The sequence below is a fragment of the Crinia signifera genome, chromosome 1, assembly GCF_055691185.1.
Source record: "Crinia signifera chromosome 1, ASM5569118v1, whole genome shotgun sequence".
NCBI lineage: Eukaryota > Metazoa > Chordata > Amphibia > Anura > Myobatrachidae > Crinia > Crinia signifera.
Genome location: NC_139217.1, coordinates 164,264,841 through 164,280,703, shown reverse-complemented (window position 1 = coordinate 164,280,703; position 15,863 = coordinate 164,264,841). Strand labels below are relative to the sequence as shown.

At 40.3% G+C, this 15,863-nt stretch overlaps 1 protein-coding gene across 24 annotated transcripts in view; it reads left to right on the top strand.

The window, feature by feature from the left end:
• The window catches only part of SEC31A (SEC31 homolog A, COPII component), a 54,226-nt gene extending 38,920 nt beyond the window's left edge, over positions 1-15,306 (top strand). Inside the window, exons 18-30 of one of the 24 annotated variants that reach the window (XM_083175969.1) lie at positions 826-971; positions 1,840-2,013; positions 3,359-3,508; positions 4,349-4,441; positions 4,966-5,116; positions 6,521-6,808; positions 8,502-8,540; positions 9,109-9,147; positions 10,118-10,173; positions 11,866-12,138; positions 12,340-12,459; positions 13,310-13,381; positions 14,759-15,306. In XM_083175969.1, the coding sequence (XP_083032095.1) occupies positions 826-971; positions 1,840-2,013; positions 3,359-3,508; positions 4,349-4,441; positions 4,966-5,116; positions 6,521-6,808; positions 8,502-8,540; positions 9,109-9,147; positions 10,118-10,173; positions 11,866-12,138; positions 12,340-12,459; positions 13,310-13,381; positions 14,759-14,938 (1,781 nt within the window). In that variant the 3' untranslated portion in view covers positions 14,939-15,306. Of the gene's footprint in view, positions 1-825; positions 972-1,839; positions 2,014-3,358; positions 3,509-4,348; positions 4,442-4,965; positions 5,117-6,520; positions 6,854-8,501; positions 8,541-9,108; positions 9,148-10,117; positions 10,174-11,865; positions 12,139-12,339; positions 12,460-13,309; positions 13,382-14,758 lie in introns of all 24 variants that reach the window. The other 23 variants (XM_083175947.1, XM_083176027.1, XM_083176050.1 and 20 more) reach the window with 23 other exon arrangements.
• The last annotated feature ends 557 nt before the right edge of the window (positions 15,307-15,863 follow it).

Genomic DNA, 15,863 nt, shown 5'->3' with positions numbered 1-15,863 from the left:
AAAATAAGAAAATTAAATTGAGGCAATGGAGACATCTAGGGGACACAAAGATACCCCTTATGGTATATGGGAGTGTCAATTCAGAGCGTATGCAAGTTCAGATGCATATTTACAAGCAAAATTAATGAGATGATTGCCAAAGAGCCTGGACCCTATGCATTACCTCACAAGGCAGAAGCATTAACCAGACCTAGCCTAGAGGGAAAGGTAAGAATATGCAGGGCCATCTAGGTCTGCGCAAGACACACGTACTGCTGAAGGGATACATTTAGGAACTCGACCAAACCTAGGCTAAAAATATATAAGCAAGGGATAAACAATGGCATTTTTATATTTTTACATTTCAAAAAAGTTTAATCTCTTCAGGTTTCTCATGCCAAAAAATATAGGTACAGTATGTAAATACAGCTAGGAGAAAGGGGCCACATCCATCAGTTGTGGACAGAGATCTCGTTACAACAAATTACTGAAGAAGGATGTTCTCCATTAACTTAATCCTTCAAATATGTTCTGTCTCTTCTGTGTATCACCATCTATGGAAATGTATAACAAGGGATCACCTGGAGACTACCTGAGTAGAAACATATTCCTAATTCTATTTTTTATTGTTTTGTCTTTAATCTCATAACCGTGGTTTCAAATAAATCTGGGAATCTTATTTCATGAACACATGTAAATAGGCCTACAGCGTAACCTGGCAGACTCATGGTGTATTTCGGTTGTCTTCAAACCACTCCAAATACACATGACTGCAACAGTCGTGTGCACTTGGCGTAGTAGCTAGATTAAGATGTGGTCCTTAACGCTTCATCACTGTCATTTCAGATCTGTTAGGCTCTAGACTTGAGAATGAGGGGGACATTTCCCTCCAGACACAAGCATGTCTGTGCTACATCTGTGCAGGAAATGTAGACAAATTAGTGGCCTGCTGGACCAAAGCCCAGGATGGAGCAAGCCCTCTCTCCTTGCAGGTGAGTGTGTTAGGAGTTGTTTATACCTAGAGGCTGTTGGAATTGACTGATTTGATCTGAAAACTGTTTTCATACCACCTCTGAATATAAGCATCTTTCTCTAGACCACTTGTTCCTCTGTCCCCTCTAAATTTACCTGTGGGAATAAAGCAGAGTGGTCTTTTTGATTTTGACCAATCACTCAGTATACCTTTTAGTTACCTTTGTGTGGATATTCAGTTAGCGCCGAAAAAAGGATGTTTCGCCACAACTTTTGTCATATGTTTTGCTTTCGGTTATTCAGTTAAACATAGGGGGACATTTACTAAGATGTGTATTCTACTTCACATGTGATGTTGCTATGGGCAACCAATCAGAATCTACTTCTTATTTATTTAGCACCCTCTAGAAGATAGTAGACAGGATCTGGTTGGTTGCCCATAGCAACATCACATGTTAAGTAGAATAAATATCTTAGTAAATTTCCCACATAGCATCTTGGATAAGTTCCCAGACATCTGTTTTCGCAGCCGCTGTTTATCAGGATTTATTTATTTTGCCTTCTTCAGGCAGGTAAAAAAAAAAACTGTTAACTGCCAGCATGAGGGACAATTGCATTTATGTGTTGAATAAGTTCACAGCTAATTCAGTATGCCATAAATTTTACTTTGTATCTAAGTGACTATCTTTGAAAAAAAAAAAAAAAACAACCAAAGTGACATATTGATAAAAATATACAGTATACAAAGCTACATTGTTGAGTTCTGCAGTGCTATACAATTCACCATCTCAGATCATAGATACCAGGAAGACAGATATGTGTATAGCTGTGGCATGTATAAACAGAAATGTGTGTTATCTGAACTTTGTTTTTCTTTTGTTTTTTCAGGATCTCATAGAAAAGGTGGTTATCCTTCGTAAAGCAGTGCAGGTCACACAGGCTGTAGAGACACATGATGTGGGAGCCCTGCTTGCAGAGAAGATGAGTCAGTATGCCAACTTGCTTGCAGCTCAGGGCAGCCTTGTTGCGGCTATGGCCTTCTTGCCCAGCAACACCAACCAGGTAAGGATGGTGGTTGGGTCATTTCGCTTTTATATCCCTCATTTTACTTAAGTTCCCACTAAACAGACATTAAACATTTGTGACAGTGACATCCTCTACTTGCTCCACACAATAGCCACCTTACAGTACCTAGTACCATGTTGGGCCCCCATTGTGGGACTTTAATAAGAGGCAGGGTAGATCAGATCTTTATTTGCCCTGGTCCTCCTCTGACGTTGATCACTGGTCACTGTATGATTTATACTGGTGCGAATGTTAGGTCTCTGTAGTCTTCGGGAACAGGAATGACACCTATATGGTACACTGTTCAAAATTAAGTTTTGAAAGGTTAAATGGTACAAAACTGAATCTACAAAATAACAAGTTTTATTCTCATTGGCCCCAACTCTCCCATTCTGCTTTTTGCATTGGTCTCATGCACGCCCCCATTATTTTGTGAATGTCCTGCAAGATGAATGTTCTTCCAAACACAAAACAATGCTCCATGCTACAATGTTTTTGTCCTTTTTCTCCATTTTGGTTGCAGATATAAGATGTGGCCTATGTTTAGGGCACATATTGCACTTCAGTCACACATGTGAAAAACTTAAGCACCATATACATAATAGAACCACAGATGCCACTCCCCATCTAAATAATATTGCATGCGAATGGGGACATAATTAACAAATTACAGATTGAATAACTAATGAAGTAGGCAAGTGATTAGACACCTCTGATAGACTGGTCGCTACACAAAGTTAAGCAATTGGCTGTATAATGTGCTAGCTGCATTACTTGTACATCACTCTACTCAAAAACAGTATATAGTAATGGTAAAAGAAAACCAAAAATTCCAACAGTTATTTTTTTCCCCTCTTCAATTGCTACTTACTATTGTGTCAGTAATTACCTTACCCATTTACCTGACATATCGCAGCCAGGTGGGCTATTATTATTATTTTTTTTCAGTTAAATATTGAAACTTATTTTTAGAAATATATTTCTATTTTTATATTAATATTTTTATATTTATATAAAAAAATAAGCTTGTTTTTTTTAAGATAGACAGTTAAGGCCCATTCAAGAAAACCATAGATTTAAGTTAAGGCCATGTATCATAGGTATTTGTGAAGGGTTGTGGCAGATACCCTTCACTATTGTGCTTATGCTAAACCTGACATGGTAGTGTTTAAATGCCCAACATATGTTATATGGTACTTCGATTTAGAAACATGTTTTATGCAAAACCTCCCTTCATTATATTACAAAGCCAGGCAAAGGACCTCTTGCGATTTACACCTCACATTTTCTTATCAAATAGTGTTTGTGCTGTAGTAAACCTGATGATTTTTGCTTCCATCAGCTGAACATTGTGCAGTTGCGTGACAGATTATCTCGAGCACAAGGAGAGAATGCTCCCAGTATTACTGCTCCTCGTGGAGGACCAGCAGGTGTACCTCAGCCTATAGCAACACACATGAAACCGACAACTGACAACCAGTACTACCCACAGGTAAAGGACAGTTTTTTAAATTGGAGTTGTCTTAATAGTATTTGAATCCATGTATACTTTAAAATCTTTTTCAGCTAATTTATGTTGCTTTAGAAAAAAATTGTTGCGAGATTGTTTCTGAAACATTTTATTACAATTACGACTCATTTGTAAATAAATGTATGGTGTCAACAGTAAGGACATTTTACTTTTAAACCCACCACCCCCAGCAAGCAGATCACTATTGTTATGGCAGAAACAGGGCCTCCACTGTTCTGGAGATATATGTGTGGCTATGTATTGGTCCAATTTCCTGCTGCTTTCATCCAATCAGGTGGTATCTAAGCATTTGTCGACAGCACACATTTTCAAATGTTGCTGCAATATGAGTATAGATCATTGGATCTGAGGAGGTAGTCGCTGTAAGACTGTAGCACTTATTTTCTTGAGGATGGGCGCTTCTTAAAAAGTGACTGAAATTCTGTAGCGTTTTCATCTTTCATTATGTGATACAGCATCTTATTGACCAAAATGATGGCTTCTGCAACAATTTCCTTGCTCTTTCCTTCTGAGCAGCTGGGGATTTTGAATGACGGCATCCGTCAAAATCTGTTCCTAACCAGAGAGTGGTGACAGCTGTCTGCTAAAAAATACAATTATGAAACAGAGGTATTCTTTATGTACATAGTAATCCAGGATCACAGAATTACCTGGTACTTTATCTTACATTTACAGCTGGGAGTTCAGTTTAGTATTATTTTTCTGTCTAGGACCGAAAGCCCATATGCCCTTGTCCAAGACACAATTCAGTTCTTATCTCTCAGTTTGTCCAGTGATTTGTTATGTCTTTGTTTACTTCAGGCTAGAGTTGCCCCTACTGTCACTTCCTGGAGTAACAAAAACCCTACTGCCCTTTCCAGCTTTGCACCTGCTGCCTCATCCTTTGACACACAGGTATTACATTGCATCCCCTCTAGCAGATTTACTTCTTTCTATTTTTTCCCCCCACTATTTTTGCTTGCAAATCTACTGGGCATGCGCTTACTCTTTTGCACAATAGCGTGTCCTGGAATCAAGAAGTCATTTATAAAGTGCTCTATGTATACAAGTTACACGTTGCACAGTAAGTTGTTGGAAGGCAAGGAGCTGGTAAAGCTTACACAATAATTACTTTGGCACATAGTGTTAGGTTTAAGATGTATACTTATTTTACTGGAGTACCCTTTGGACTAGAGCTAATCTCTGCAGAGCTCAATCAATCCCAGCTAAATATTCACTCTTAGATATGATGATGCAAGACAAATGCTTATTTAATGCAACAAACAAGAGTGCATGAATGGGGCCACATTCGGATAGGCCTTCACTAGTGATTGAAAGACAAATCTGATTATATTCGTACAACTTGTTTATAATTATTTAGAGATAAGCTATAGTGTAGTGGATTAATCATTTTTTTCCCATTTGTTTTTTTTTTCCAGAGAGAAAATGCCCCACCAGCTGGCTTTAATATTCCTGGTACCATGTATCCATCTCCCCTAGGGGCCACAGGACCACCACCACCACCAGATGTGAACAGCAATCCTTATAACATGAGCTCACAGATGGGTCCTCGGCAGCCATATCCACAGAGTATGTACCTGTGTGTGCACAACATAAACTGGTTTGGCTATACATAGTCTGATGTTATCCATACAATTGTGAGAATACCTGGCTGTCACTAATGACGTATACTATCTACTTTACTAATTATGTTCATCAGATCCCTTTTCCTTTATTTTCACTAGTGCACTATGGAGGTGGAATAGTGACTGGCATATTGGTAGGATTGGTTTATTCATGCACAAGAGTAGGGCCGGTGATGCCATAGTAGCTGAAATAGCTACTCAAAGTCGCAGCCTTTTTCACTTGTCCTCATTGTCCTAGTTGGGTCTTTAGGACCGAGGCAAAGCAGGAAGGTACATCGACAAGATCTTCTTCGCCAGCACGAGGGAGTGAAAACTCCCCACTCCAGTGATCCCCCTTGAGCATACAGAGCATAAGCTCAGTGCTGATGCCCTTTCTTACCCTCCCCAACCACCACCATTGGGCATGAACGAGATCTTGCTACTTAAGCGAGCTCTCATGCGCAGCCTAAAGCCAGCACCCGCCACATCCTGGTGTAATGCTGTCGCTGCTGTGGCGATAGAGCAACGACATCTGCAGGTTTTGGACTGGTCAACAGTGCTGACCGTTCATACATTGTCTCCTGCTATCGGCATTCTGTCTTTAAAGATAGCAGTGCTGATAATTACATTGTGCCCTTGTCCTTGAGCACGCTTCTTTCCTTCATATATGGGGGCTTAGGGAGGCTTTGTACATTTACCCCTGAGTTCTCTAATGTTGCAAGGAGGCAACACGTAACTTATATTTCCCCAACAGCTGTATTGCTGTGTCAGCTTAACACTGAACAATGATTTCAATTTACTAATCCATTTTCTAAGGAAGAAACATTATTAGTGCCATGTGCCACTGTCATTATTGCCGATGCTATCCGATAGCAGGGGGCAATGCAGTTGTGGTTGCCCATACACAGCGCTGTCACTGGCTGTGGCATCTGACAGCTCTGGGTTGCACAGGAGATCTTGTGAGGTTTGCAAGCTCTTGCACACCCCCAGTGGAGCTGGCTGGGGGAGCAACACCAGTGCATTGAGATATGTCCTTTGACAGAGATCACCAAAGGGTTTCCTCTCCTACACTTGTGCCCAGTTTTTGGCTTTACCTCAGTAAAGTGGCAAAGCAGAAAGAGTTAGGTACAATATGATATCTAAGACACCATAGTAGAAAATGGGTCACAAGTTGTTTATCAGTGTTTGTACTTTTTTTTAGATATGACAAAGCATGTAGTTTATGGTTAGTAATCAATTATGTAGCGGTAGATCTTTTTTTAATTAATGTAATAAAGTTTCCACATTTTATACAATTTGATGCCATATTAGTGATGTGTGCATTCTGATAGACTAACATTGTTTCTCCTTTCTTCTTTGTTCTGTGTAGACTATCCACAATCACAACAGTATTCTTATGGTTCTGGGGGACCAGCTGTCTATAATCCCCAACCACCAGCTTCAGTACCCTCTGCCTCCCCCTACCATAGCTCTCATTATGCCTCGTCTTCCCACTCTGCTCCTCAGCCTCACTATCCTATGCAACCTCAGTCCGCTACAGTATCATCATCTTCTCCTTCTTCCACCTTCCCTCCTCCTGGAGCATCCTTCCAGCATGGCGGACCTGGAGCTCCTGCTGCCTCTGCTCCTTATACAATGCCTCCTCCTGGACCTACAGGTACTCTGCCTGCTGCCAGTGAACTGCCTGCATCCCAAAGAACAGGTCTGAGCATGAAATGGGGGGTTGGTGGGTGCATGGGATTTACACCTATTTTGTTACGACAAGCAGTGGATAATATAAATGCATGTGCCTACAGTGTGTACATTGTCTCTGCTATGCGTTATAACCAGGTGTATGTAAATGTTTGTTTGCTAAACATAGAGATTTTCTTTTCAGTAACGTGATGCATGATTTTTTTTCTTTATATATTAATTTTCCAAAATGCTCGGCCTTGTTCTGTTCACCATCAGTTTTCTATTCTCTAGTGCCTAGTACAGTAGTCATTTTTTATATTTCCTTCACGTACTCCTGACAGTACTTACGTTAGCTACATTTAGAGAGGAACCAGCCTATAAGGCTCTTGGCATGGGTTATGATAAAGCTCGTCACACAAGCTAATGGGCCCTAGGCATGTAGCGACCCGCTAAGCGTTCTGAGCAATGCTAGATCACTCAGAACGCTCAGCATGATTCTGCGGTGAGAACACTGGCCCCGACCAATAACAACCTGCGTGTGAGTTATTAATTAGTGGGAGATACCGATGCGTAGGGCCACGCATCTACATCTTTATGGCCCCCTACACACACACACACATCGATGTAGGGGCATTTTCTGAGCGATGTAGTTACATCGCTCATAAAATGCCTGCATTTACGTGTGTAGGGCCCATTAGCTATGTATATTGATATTGAGAGTGTACTTAATAAAAAACCCTTGTGCTTCCTAAAAGAGAGCTTGATACCCAGCTTAATCTAAATCCAGTTTGGCTACTATGGTTATGTTGGTAAATTCAGACAGAGAAGATAGCCACTATTTAGTTAGAGCTACACACTGATTGGTGCACATGAATATGAGGTCTCACATTGCTGTGCACCCTAGAACTGCAGGATCAGGCTGTGTGTGTCCTGCATATCGCTAAAATATTACCTGTTAAAAAGTTTGAAAAGTAGTGATCCAGATCATGCCATCGTATACAACAGGGTTGGCCAAACCTGTCCTCAGAATCTACCAACAGATCATGTGTTTCAGGTAACCTTTGATCTATAGTAGGAATGAATGCAGCATGTTTGAAAATGTGACAGTTAATAATGACTACAGCTGTGCAGTCATTACTACAGCTGGGTGATTTGGAAAACGTGGACCGTTGATAGATCTCGACGATCGGTTTAGCCACCCATGCTGTACAGAGACCCATGAAATTCAATACTAGGTTTTGAGATAGGTGTCAAATGAACTTACTCCCTTTGAATCTAGGCTTTACACAAATACAGAATGGCACATTTTAGTGGCTGGAACTGTCATGTATATTTTCCGAGCATATACTCTATAGGAGTCAATGCTGGAATTTGGCATAAGCAGCCATATAAGTTGCTATTTGAAGACTATCAATTCCTTAGATACTATACACCTTATATTGTTCTATTATAGTTTGTCTCCCCACACCAGGTACATAAATAAAGGCTGGGTGCTAAAGTATTACTTATAATTGACTGTCACCGCAGGGCTAATTATTCAATATAAAAGATCATTCAAACATACTCACTGTGTATTAATAAATGCCTGCTCCTTAAGAGTTTACCGCTTTGACTCGTTTATAAAAATATGTAGTTTATAGCATGTACTGTAAGTGATGTTTACATCTCATCTGCAGAATATTCCTATGCTCAAGATATGACAACTTACCTGCAAGGTGAATAAACTTCAGCAAGTGCTGAACCCAACAGCAGATGGCGTTATATCAAAATTTCTGAAAATAATTTCTCTTCTAAAATTCATAGCTATGCTTTATATAAAAGTAATCAGTAAATCGTTCCTGTATGCCAATGTCCTTCAGTGGTTTGTTTTTAGTTTTTGTATTTTGTAGGTCTTTCCTGACTAGTCTGAATAATTTCAATGTTCTAACCCCACTATCTAGTTTAAAGAAAAGCTATTACCAAGAAACACTTGTGTCATGAATAAACAACCGGCAAAAGATTTCCATTTCAAGGAACTACAATTTCAGACATGAGTGTATATGAAAGCACAAGTTGAAGTGTCACACACACATCTACAATCTGTAAATCTCGATGTTCCGTTATTTTTTGTACAGTACCTACGCACAAATTATTATGAAAGCATAAAACAGAATTGACTGCAAAATTGACATGTTTTCTCATGATTGGATATTGTCCCCACAGGATATAAATCTATCACTCTTTCATTTATAAAAACAAAAAGTAGTTTATAGCATATAAGTGATGTTTACTTGTCATCTGCAGAATGTTCCTTTGCTCAAGATATGACAACTTACCTGCAAGGTGAATAAACTGCAGCAAGTGCTGAATCCAACAAATGAATATTAAAAATTTTGAAATAATTTCTTATAAAATTTATAGCTGTTCCTAAGGGACATCAAAGCTTGGAGAGTGATCATGTGGAAAGGGATAAATGTACTATAGCGGCACTTATTTTGCCAATACAGATCTTCTTGCTGCGCATTTTATTGCCTACTTGTGCACCTGCCGTATGATCTGTAGTGTTCATTCTAGTACCCGCAATCTTTGAAAACCCATGCAGTTCCTCTTCCCTGCCTGGGGTGTCGCTGTCTGCTGTGGTGCTTCTAGCACAGTGTAGTCTGTATATCAGCACTGATATGCAAACCAGACCTGTGCTAGAAACACCACCGCAGACAGCGACACCCCAGGCAGGGAACAGGAACTGCATGGGTTTTCAAAGATAGTGAGTGCTAGAATGAACACTATGATCTAGATCATGTGACCTGCTGAGTGGTCTGGAAACTGACAGTTATTTGCAGCCACCCAAGATTGAAAAGGGGTAAAATTCTTTGCCCAGCTGAAACTGAGCTCCTCAGCTAATGTATTATTGTGCAAGCTGTGCCAAATGCTAAGAAGCACTCATGCAGGAAAGGGAAACCTGGAAACTGTTTATTACTTACTTTATTTTTTTTTAAAATCAACTGAAGACCCTTTCTGTCACAGAACAGACACAAACACTTGTGTTTTCTTGTATGCAACCAGTGGCTGAAAATAATGATTTAATCACAGATCACATTTGGTTCATGCATTATCCCATTTCACATACTGTATGTGTTTTCTTGAGAACAGCTTTTCTTACAATTATCTAACTAAATCAGTTTGAAGAGAACATCTATATTGAAATTGATTAATTTTATTATGGTTGCTTTCTGCTACACTAAGCAGTTTAATTGTGTATTATACCTCAGGAGAATGTCCACTATTATGAGCTGATAACTGATCTCTCCTGCAGGGCCTCAGAATGGATGGAATGATCCGCCTGCACTGAGCAGAACATCAAAGAAAAAGGTTTGGGATAATATAATGCCTTTTTCTGTATTAGAATAAAAATAAAACAACCCTCATACTAAGAAATCAGGAATTACCACAAAGCAAGTACAGCGCACCTTTGCACATGTATCTGGGGATCTTTTTTTTTATACAGTATACTGGATTGAGAAAGGGGGAAGGATGGCACAGTGGTGAACTTTTGAAAGTAGTGTGGTGCTAAGCACCACTAGGGGTATTCTGGTAACCAAAATATCTAAATGTTCTTATTATATATTTTTAAATTATACAAATTTGGGCATGTAGTGTCTTTGAATTAAGGACAGATCACCGTCCCACTGCTAGTGCCTTGTTTTGTTAATGCATATGATGAGTATCTAATTACCCTCAAAGAAACATCAGAAGTGGAAAACAGATGTTTTTCACAAAATCAATAGCCAGAATCACATGGTGTGTCCACAGCATAAGCTTAGCAACGCACTAATATATAACATTTCTGTTTAGAGCATTGTCGTTTATCATCAGTTATTGACCTATTTTGCATAGACAAATCACCTGGTTTGCCTTTTTTTTGTGATCGGAATATTAATGTGTAAGGGAAAAGATACTGATTTACACTAGTTCAGGGCCTGGTGTACCTGAATAAAGTTCTCTAATTGTACTATAGTGCATCATATGTCAGAGCTTCTAGATGAATGGGAACAGAAAACAGAAGATTTCACAACTTGCACAGTTGAAACATTTTGAGTAGGGAACAATTTTGTGAACTTGGGATTGTCAAAATCTCAATCCTGGGAATTGTACAAAGAAATTATTATTCGCATAGCATAGTCTGCATCTTCCCCTCCTGTCCTTTGTGCCATTCGTCTTTCCCCTCCTGTCCTCTGTGCCATCCCATCCGTCTTTCCCCTCCTGTCCTCTGTGCCATCCGTCTTTCCCCTCCTGTCCTCTGTGCCATCCATCTTTCCCCTCCTGTCCTCTGTGCCATCCCATCCGTCTTTCCCCTCCTGTCCTCTGTGCCATCCGTCTTTCCCCTCCTGTCCTCTGTGCCATCCATCTTTCCCCTCCTGTCCTCTGTGCCATCCATCTTTCCCCTCCTGTCCTCTGTGCCATCCATCTTTCCGCTCCTGTCCTCTGTGCCATCCGTCTTTCCCCTCCTGTCCTCTGTGCCATCCGTCTTTCCCCTCCTGTCCTCTGTTCCATCTCGCTTTCCCCTCCTGTCCTCTGTGCCATCCGTCTTTCCCCTCCTGTCCTCTGTGCCATCCGTCTTTCCCCTCCTGTCCTCTGTGCCATCCGTCTTTCCCCTCCTGTCCTCTGTGCCATCCGTCTTTCCCCTCCTGTCCTCTGTGCCATCCGTCTTTCCCCTCCTGTCCTCTGTGCCATCCGTCTTTCCCCTCCTGTCCTCTGTGCCATCTGTCTTTCCCCTCCTGTCCTCTGTGCCATCTGTCTTTCCGCTCCTGTCCTCTGTGCCATCTGTCTTTCCCCTCCTGTCCTCTGTGCCATCCGTCTTTCCCCTTATCTCAGTCACAATTTTTTTTTTTTTTTATTGTGTGTGTGTGTGTGTATATATATATACATACATACATATATTATATAAATTATTAGAGGGAGCAAGATATTCATATATGCAAAAAATTGTGTTATGGACACTGCACAATAAATGATAACCTGTGTACTGCAAGTGTAAACTTATGGTATTTTTTTTTCTTGTAGGTACCAGAAAACTATATGCCCCCACCTCCAATCACAGCTCCCATAATGAACCCATTGGCAGACCCACGATCCCAGCAGCAACAAGCCCCAGTGTCTGGAGCTCCTGTAGCATCAGTACCATTTCAACCCTCTCAAATGCCCCTTGGGCAGCCAGATTTACAGAATACATTCCCAAGCATGCCACCTCACATGGGACAACCTGGGGTGCACCTTGGTTCCTCAAAGCCTAGTACTGAAGGTGCTCCAGGTGCACCAATTGGCAACACCATACAGGTTATTGTTAATATTTCATTTATTTTACAGTATTCAAAACAGATCATAAGCATCTTTCATTATAAGATTATATGCTGTATATTAACTTTGCATATGTTTCATTGTTTTTGGTTTAATGAGCATAAACATATAGAAGAATTTGGCTTCTCATGACTATAATGCGTATTTGTTTAGCCATGTATGCTTATGTGTATGTTACAGACCATGCACACGCTGCCTGCTGAGAAAATCAGTAAGAACCCCATTCCTGAGGAGCACCTTATCCTGAAGACCACGTTTGAAGCACTAATTCAGAGATGTTTGTCTTCTGCCATTGACCCCGTATGTAACTTTTTTCCATTTTGCAATATTTAAGTTGTAGAACAGCTGGGAATGTGATCCAGAGCTGTATGTCAGACGGCAACAACATATTTCAGTTTTGTGTGCTGTCTGTAATAACAGAGTAGTAGTTACCTGATTCAATTTGGTCCAACATGGTCATGCCTGCAGTACCACTATGCCCACATACTTTTTTTATTAACCACTACATACACTTGTTACAGTAAGGGATAATGTATGTTGTGAGTAAAGGTCCTGATTTAGATATGGGCACAATTGCTGAGCTCCAAACAAGCGGCTTTGCAGTTCTGTCCACCAAAATGCAAATGCAGCAGGAGGTGTCCACATAAATTAGACACCTCCTGCACTGCATTGTTGATCAGTAGACACTGCCTGTGGTCACCATGGTGACCAATGGCTTGTTTTAACCAGGCTGCGTAAGCTTAAAGGCTAACTTAGCCTGGCCATTACCTGGCAGCTTGCGAGGCAAGGGAAATCCACTTGCCGTCGCATAGACCCTGGTCTCATCACTCTTAATTTTGGAAATGATGCCGCAACATGCTCCCGCTCTGCCCCCCAATACATCAGTCATGCTGCAGGTTGAGGAATCTGCACATGTGCAGTACACATCTTGTACATGCGCAGTCCTCCCAATGTCGGAGATGAGCACTAGCCACCGGGTTATTGTACATCTCTGAATCCAAAATCCGAATCAGGTTGGAAAAAAAAAATCTACTTTTATTATTCTCTGATAGTTTTTTTTTTTTTTTTTCACACATTACAGAAAGTCCTTTGAGATTTTAGTTATTTTCATTGTTATAATCTAAGATTTCCTTGCAATTATCTTTACCAGCAAACCAAAAGAAAGTTGGATGATGCTAATAAGAGGCTGGAGTCCCTATATGACAAACTAAGGGAGCAAACGGTAAGTCTGTCACGCTTTGCCATATGGTGGTTCATTATGCTGCTGCACTCCCACTGGAACATCTGGCGGAATGCCATTTATGAATCACTTTCATATTACCTCTCCTGTCCATCAGTTCGCTTCAGCGTCTCCTTGGAAATACCATTCGTCCATAGTGTAGATCTACTTAGCTGTAGAAGAATGCTTGGTGTAACCTTGAGAAGTTGTAAATGGGTGTCAGTATGTATTACAATTGTACATACAGTGTGACAATGCTGGACTGTTGCAGCTATAGGAGATTTCAGTGTTCATCTTACCCATTATTACAAAGCCTTCGCACATTTCTGTGGGAAATAGAGGCCACTGTACCAGATACTAAATCATGAGAAAGCAAATGCTACAGAAAGTATTTCCCGTATTTGTCATCAGAGAGCAGATACAATTATACATACCTTCCTAATCACCATTTACCAAAAGTCAGTATACAAATACCTAATAAGCATAAATACATGATATGAAATATAATTACAGGTTAAGTTTCCCATATCCAAAATTCTGAAATGCTGAATGTTCCAAAATGCAGAATATTTCGAGTTCTGTGTTTAGACTTGTGTATACAAATATTCCAAATTACAGGAAAAATCCAATATCCAAATTACTTCTGGTACCACGCATTTTGTATATGGGAGACTCCACCTGTACAAGTGTGATCTGCACAAATAACACAAAACGAGTACAGAATCTGCATGCGGGAGATTAACACTCATGTAAATAACATTCTACTATAAAACAGAACTGAACAAAAAAAGGTAGTCAGGGTGTGGACATAATACTTAGTCAGAGCCCTACTTGTGAGAGCTTACACTCTTTATACCAATATGTCCATCTTTAATAAGTTATTTTCATTACTTTGCTAGTAGAATGGTACTAGCATTTCTTAGTTGCTTTTAGGCTATAGTTTTGCTAAAAGACTGAGGGCCAGATTATCAAGCTTCGAAAAGTGGAGAGTGATAACAAGCAGCCAATCAGCTCCTACCATTCATTTTTCAAACGCAGATATGATATGATATGAGCTGATTGGCTGGCTTTTTATTACTCTCCATTTATCACTTTTTGAATCTTGGTACATCTGGCCCTGACTGTCCTTACATATGCGGCACTGTACAGATCAGTCTCTCTCCACAGTGGGATATATTTTCCCTTGAGGGGGCAGTGTGCTTATGGCAATCAGAATTTTACCTAGTACTCCTGTTGCTTTTGTTTTTTTCTGATAACCTAGCTTAAATGTTTCATGAAAAGGGGTAGCAAAGTTCCTATGCAACTGGCATGCTTAATAAATGCTCTTTCTTCATGTACTGTATATCATTGGTCTAACTATTATTGTTGTCTCTGTTACAGCTATCCCCTGCTATAATCGCAGGTTTGCACAACATTGCCAGAAGTATTGAGTCTCGGAACTACGTTGAAGGGCTCAATATGCATACTCACATAGTGAGCACCAGTAATTTCAGTGAAACATCTGCCTTTATGCCGGTACTGAAAGTAGTCCTTACCCAGGCCAATAAGCTTGGAGTGTGAGTTCTTCTCTTATAAACTTCCTACGTTATATCTTGAAAGAGGAAAACCAAGTTTTTACCCTGTGCAATGGATGATGGATCATGGACAAAGCATGTTTTAACAATTTCCAGAACTTGAACACTCACTGACTTCAAAAACAATTTTTAACCTTTATTTTTTATTCAAGGGTTTTTCTTTTTTGACAGTTCTTTTTTTCCAAATATTATTGTATTTCATGAATTGTTCATAGCATGTCATCATTCAGGTTTCTAGAATCATGATATTGAATATCTGACCAGGGCTTTTATAATTTAATAGTTCACAATTCACAAAGATTTGGTTGCCAAATTATGTCATCTAGAATAAAGTATGTGGTCCAAAATCATAAACAGTTTGGTTTTCCTTTTTTAGTTTTGAACAGAACACCCATTTTAATCATGTGATATTTAGGGGGTTATTCAATCTGGGGGTCACGGCCGTGACCCTGTCCCATTCTGTGTCTGCTCGACCAAGAAAACGCAGGTGGGATTTAATGTCCCGCCTGCAGTGGGATGAGAAGGGGGCGTGGCCGCAAGTTACAGCCGGGAAGAGGCGAGCTGCAGCCGGCAGCTCGTCACTTCCCAGCCATTCTCGGCAGAACGAGCCTGACTACTTGTGAAGTCAGTCTCGTTCTGCCGAGCTCCCCTATTCAATGCTGTCGGGGAAGACAGCATTGAATAAGGCCCGGCGGCCATCTCCCCCTCAGGATTGAATACTCCCCTAAATCTATTTAAAACTGCTAGCCCGTGTACAAATCATTGTAAGCCTTAAATTCAATGTTGTCCTACTTGTAATGAAATGTTTCAGATCAGTAGATTTTCATTTATAAAATGGGCAGAACAAAATTCCATGGTTCTGTCCTAGTAACTTCCACCTTAAATATTTACCTCAAAATGTGTTCACGTCT